We start from the raw sequence: 5,826 nt of genomic DNA, 5'->3' as shown, positions 1-5,826 counted from the left end.
TGTGACCAGTTTATTGCAAACTGCCTTCGGGGCACACATACTGTACAATAAAAAGTAATCGCTGTTTCTATACCACAAGGCTCAAAATAGCACCACACTTACACGGTAGCATAATGAGGGTCTCTACATGTAAACCGAAGCATTGAGAACTTATTTTCAAATCATCGACTGCTCAAAGAGGAGAAAGCCAGACAGCGAGAACAGAGCTTTATATAACGATACGGGGGCAATACCACGCAAAACTGTCACGTCCGTAACACCAACTAAATATGGATGTGACAGTTTTGCGCGGAATTGCCCTGGACCTCTTCTATATATTCTGAGACAGGCGATTTTAAGCGCCAATTTGAAGCACCTCTACTAGACAAAGCATATATTTTGAGCAAGCATAGGGTAGGTTAGGCCCATTCACCACTGAGACCACAGAATATTTTATGATTTAAGAAGGCAATATGATTGATCCACCACAATCTAGTTAAGCCTACATGCATTCACTGCCCAACAACGTGATATTCCTGGGTTTCCAGGATTTCGGGTCAACATAAAAAAAACTAAAGAAATTAAATTAAACTTGCTGATTAATGGGTTCAAGGAACCAGCTGTGGAATATCCATCCTTGTCTCAGCTCAAATTTTATTTTAAGTTCATGTTAAGATCTTAAAAATAGCCAAAGCTACTAAGTTTTTCTTAGGCTACTTTTAGGCTACTTATTTTATTTCACATTAAACATTAGGCCTAGGCCTACAATCTTCTATTTCTTGAATTTCCCCTTGGGGATCAATAAAGTATCTATCTACAACTAGGCTCCATCCATCCATCCTAATACATACATACATATATATACATAGCCTAAACACGCACGTTAAACATTATGATGCTCCGGACCTTTGGCTTGAGGAAATTTTCAGTAACTGGACCTTGCTGAAAATTAATTGAATACTCCTGTTCTAAATCAATTGTATGCACCATATTGCTATGTAGCATAGTAATGTTATACACCATTTTAAAGCTTTGACTCTTGGGAATCCAAAAGTTTCATGTACAATCTGTATAGTGCTTTACATTCTCAGATTAATCTTATTATGTCTCAATTAAATTTGATCCAAAATGCCCCCCCCCCCCCCCTTTTGTGCTACCCTGACTTCTGGCTGCAGTGTAGCTGCAGCACAATAAGTAGATGCAACATATTGGGTACTGAAATATTCACAAGAATCCATAGAAATTGAATCTTCATGTTGTGTTATCCAATATTAGTTGTACAGATGTATAGTGTATCTTATACACACTCATTGAACCAACAAAGTAAATGCAAAAATAGAGACTTTTTTGTAATCATTCCATATTTAGTGTAGTCATTCCATATCAGAACCCCTGAAGTATAATCCAAATACAAGCATGAAACTTCAATGTGTTACCTTTCATTTGAGATCAGGATTATGCTTCTACACAAAGGGGTTCATGTGCAGTAAGCCTTTGATTGTCAGTATGCATTTTGGATAACAAAAAGTCCTATTGGGAGTTTCCATAGTCATTTTACAAAACGCATGAGCATACCATGGCAAATAATAGTCTAAAGCACTCATATTTTCATTCTATATTAATCTACTTTTGCACACAACTTCACAAGACCTGGTGCTAGGGCTCAGTTGTGTTTCTAAGTAATATCAAGTGACCTAGATGGCTGAAATGTGGTCAGTTCAGAGATGCTTGTAATCCGGCAGAAAGAAAAAACTATATTCTAGCCTCTGTAACTCTTTGTGAGTACATCACATATTTATTTTGACTGTTTCTACGAAAACTAGAGGTTCTCAGCTTTCTATAAAGGTCCAACATTTGATGGTAGGCCTCAGAAGAGGTGGGAACAATGCCCTTGTAAATAGGCACAGTGCAATTTCAGGCAAAAACTTGAAATTATCTTTGAGATTTAAAGAGTTAATATATGGTTTTGAACCTTTACACCCTCGCAAACTTGATCACTTACGACGGATGTCAGTTAAAGGGACACCAGGCAACCTTTTCGTGTTAATTACTCATCTTCGTAAGTCTTTGTATTTTGCAACATGCTTGTTAGGCTGGGCTACTGTCAATGTACTTGTACAGGTAAATGTTCAACAATTGCTGGTGTACAGGCTATAATCAATTAGCTAAATCATTTGTGCAGCTGTTTAAACATTTTTTCGTGCTACATTCAAACGCAAAAGGTGATATCTTTTTCGTTTGAACGGCGGCAAGCAGGCATGCTGCGGTTGCAATGAACAAGGATATTGGTCGCTCCAGTCTCAACAGCACGTCTACTTTTTCCACACGCATCTAAGTTCTAACACACATATCCCCTCTCGCTTTCTCTCTCTACATCCCTGCGCATGGTGCTCTCTTAAAGGAGCTGCACCATTTTACAACAATTGCATCTACATTTTCATATTAGAATGTTTTGTCAAGTATAAGCTTAAACTACCGTGATCAATTTAAGTTCCCGTGCCCCCGCTTAAAGTCTCATGCGCTTATCGTTACACTATCAAATTTATAAGTAACCGTGACAAATAGAGTAAGATATATAAACTCACGCTATTGTATTATCATATATGTTTGGTAATGGCTCAACTGTCTCTGATTGTTCTACTGACTTGGACTGACTTGGAAACTGCGTCATGGAAGCAGTAAGTCAAGTTGCATCAAAAATAGTAGTGGCAGAACTCCCAAGTGACACCTTGTGGTTGTTTGTGTCAACTGCAGTTTGTGCTAGCCTGGGTGTTCCCATGCTGCCTTGCGCGCGATTTGATTCACGCTGCTAAGGCAGCCTGGAGACCATGGAGCAAATTTTCGCCTGAGATAGGGAACCAATCACAGAACAGGGGGGAAAGCAAGACGATGATGAGCTATGCACAGACACATTTGATAGACTACTATTGAATTTTTACTACATCCCTTTAAGTGTGTGAGAGTTCAGGGCTTAGACCTTATGGGGGGACACTGAGATTCAGCCATGGACATTTTGACGACGTTTCAAGTCATTTATGATAACTTATGGGAATTACGTAATTTGTGGCAGCGCTGCTGACACATTGACAGTAGGTAAACTGTGGGTCACATGGGTCTATTTTGTCTGTGTGATGGTAGCCTAAGAGGATGGCAGACAGAATGTGTTGTGTATGGAAGTTGAGTTCAGGAAAAGGGATTCCTATGTCATGAAAGCCTTTATTTTTGAATATGGGATAAACGTACAGTTGCAGGCCTGCCAACCTGTACGCATTTTGCGTAGCACCATGCATTTTCACATCAAAGTACGCCGCTACAATTTTTTTACTTGAAACTACGCAAAAACGAGCACACATCCAACTTCTCCGGAAAGCTCCTTGAGCATCTGAATTAGAATCTCCCGCAAATCTATTTCATGCGAGGATGAAAGTGGCAAGTGAGAATGACAGGCAAAGCATAGTGGCCTCTCTTTGTTATTTTTTATTCATCCAACGGTGGGTTAAATGAAAAACTATGAGTTTAACAAGTGTTCACTCGCAAATTCATGTTTCCCCAACTTTTTGCGAAACTGAGTGCGATTGTAAATTCACCTAGGCCTAATAGTTTGATGTTGTCTTGGAAAGTTATTACTTGTTCACCAATTGTTTCAGTTAGCATATTTTCAATGTGTTGCTAGTGGTTATAGTTTTCATAACTAAAAGGCGCTAATGAAGCGCAGACCTTTCCAAGGCAAAATGCAGCCATTAACAACGAGTCTGAAAGTGGACCTAGCTAGGCTAAATATTTTGAGCTGCTCATTGTTTAGTGTTCAATTTGTTTTTTCTTTGGAGCATATAGATCCTTCTTCTTGATTGTTAGCGTGAAAACAAGCAAGAAAAAATAATAACTTACAAGATGGGATAATGTAGTCCTAATCATTGCAGCCTCACAGATGGCAGAAAGACATCGATCTGAAAGAAACTGAGTGCATGTGCAAATGCAATTCTTTAAAATCAATCAGTAATTTGCATTAGTCAGCAGGTAATAATAGACCTACCATAAAAGATTCAGTTTGCACTTTCAGGAACACATTGGATCACATTTAGATAGATATTCGACATTAAAGATAAGTCGCAATCCAAAATGTGTCTTGCAAATATGGCCATGTCTGTTTTTGGCTGCATGCATGAAGGCTGACGTGAGCAATCTTTTTTTCTCGGCTCGAGGTGCTACTCAAAAAAATTCTTCAAGGTTGGCAGATCTGCAGTTACATGAAATAATGAAGTGGTCAGGAGTCCTTGGCATATTCCTTTATAATTATGCAAAATGTAGCCGCTTTATACTTAAAATATAAAAAACAAAACCCAACAATATATTCACAAAATTAAAGGGATGAGGTATATTTCATGATAAATATTGCACTTCAACGGTCCTATCTGATGCTTAGTCTAACTCTGGACTATTACCATCTAGAATATTGTAGTTGTTGTTGTTATTAATTATTATGTCTTGTAGTTGTTGTTGTTATTAATTATTATGTCTTACTAATTACATAACTAAGATTAGTTTACATTATGTACAAAATGTTTCACACATTGACAGTCGTTTGGTTAGATTTGTCTGTCCAATTCACTTACGGCCCTGATGGCATTTTTCTGGTAAATTTGCAGGAGCTGATTTCGAATTTTTGTGAGTTTCAACCCATAAATAAGTGGATTCAGAATTGGTGGTATAATAAGGAATTCCATGGCTAAGAAATTCTGAAGATCTTGAGAGAAGTTCCTGGTGCCATACCTTGTAAACATAACATCAAACAGTAAAGCAAGTGTCACATTAAGCAATGAAAGCAGGTGTGGCATACATGTTTGCATGAACCTTTTTCTTTCTTCTTTCGATTTGATGCATGCTCTAACTAGTTTTATGTAAGAGCACATTATGAAAAGTGAATGAATAAAATAAACAATAATTACAATATACCCAAACACATTATTAACTGTTGTTGGATAACATGAAAGTTTCACTATAGACCAGTTCTCACAATATAGTTTCTCAATATTTGAGCCACATAAAGTTAATGTTGAACTTAAAACAACAATAACTAACATAGATAAAAGTGGTGAAAACCACGAGAACACCATGCACTTGATAACTGTGTTATTTGTCATAATACTATGATACTCTAATGGTCTACATATTGCCAAATATCTGTCAACAGCCATCACAGTTAAAGTAGAAAATTCACAAAGAGCTGATGAATAAATTACAAATACTTGAACCAGGCATCCTAAATATGAGATGACATGATGCTCAGATAACAAATCAGATAAAAATTTGGGGTAGAACCCAAGTGTTCCGTACAAAGCATTAATACACAAATTACTAAGAAATATGTACATTGGCTTATAGAGATGTTTGTCCATCACAATTACATAGATTACTGTAATGTTAATTATTAAAATTACAGGGTAACACAATAAAGTCAGAGAAAACAGAATATATCTGTACTCAGAAGTAAAGTTCAATCCAGACAATTTAAAAACAGACACTCTTGACACATTCTCCATCATAGGTATATATGGCTGCATTATGTAGTAGGAAATATATTAAATGGAAAATCTTTCATATTTTCCTGGACAAACAACATACAATTCTTAATTATGCAGGTCATTATAGAAACATAATATGTTTATGGCTAAAGCTTAAAATAATTTGTTAGTTGTTGTTGTATGTTTTGTAACTCAGGGCATTGCTGTAAAAGAGCTTGATGCTCAGTCAATTTCTCCCTGAATAAAAAAACATTTGATGATGATGAATTTGCTTGATAGCTTAACTTTTCATTTAAGAATTTCAGTGAAGTCAATCATATCTTTA

General features: G+C 36.7%; 1 protein-coding gene across 1 annotated transcript; it reads right to left on the bottom strand.

The window, feature by feature from the left end:
- Window positions 1-4,565: 4,565 nt before the first annotated feature.
- LOC121684526 (olfactory receptor 49-like) lies at window positions 4,566-5,540 on the bottom strand. Its single transcript, XM_042064589.1, has one exon. The coding sequence runs from the start codon at window positions 5,538-5,540 to the stop codon at window positions 4,566-4,568; it is 975 nt and encodes a 324-aa protein (XP_041920523.1).
- Between the last annotated feature and the right edge of the window lie 286 nt (window positions 5,541-5,826).

Source organism: Alosa sapidissima, chromosome 15, assembly GCF_018492685.1.
Source record: "Alosa sapidissima isolate fAloSap1 chromosome 15, fAloSap1.pri, whole genome shotgun sequence".
NCBI classification, from domain to species: Eukaryota; Metazoa; Chordata; class Actinopteri; order Clupeiformes; family Clupeidae; genus Alosa; species Alosa sapidissima.
Note: the sequence above shows the minus strand (reverse complement) of the source record. Positions and strands in the feature narration are given on the sequence as shown.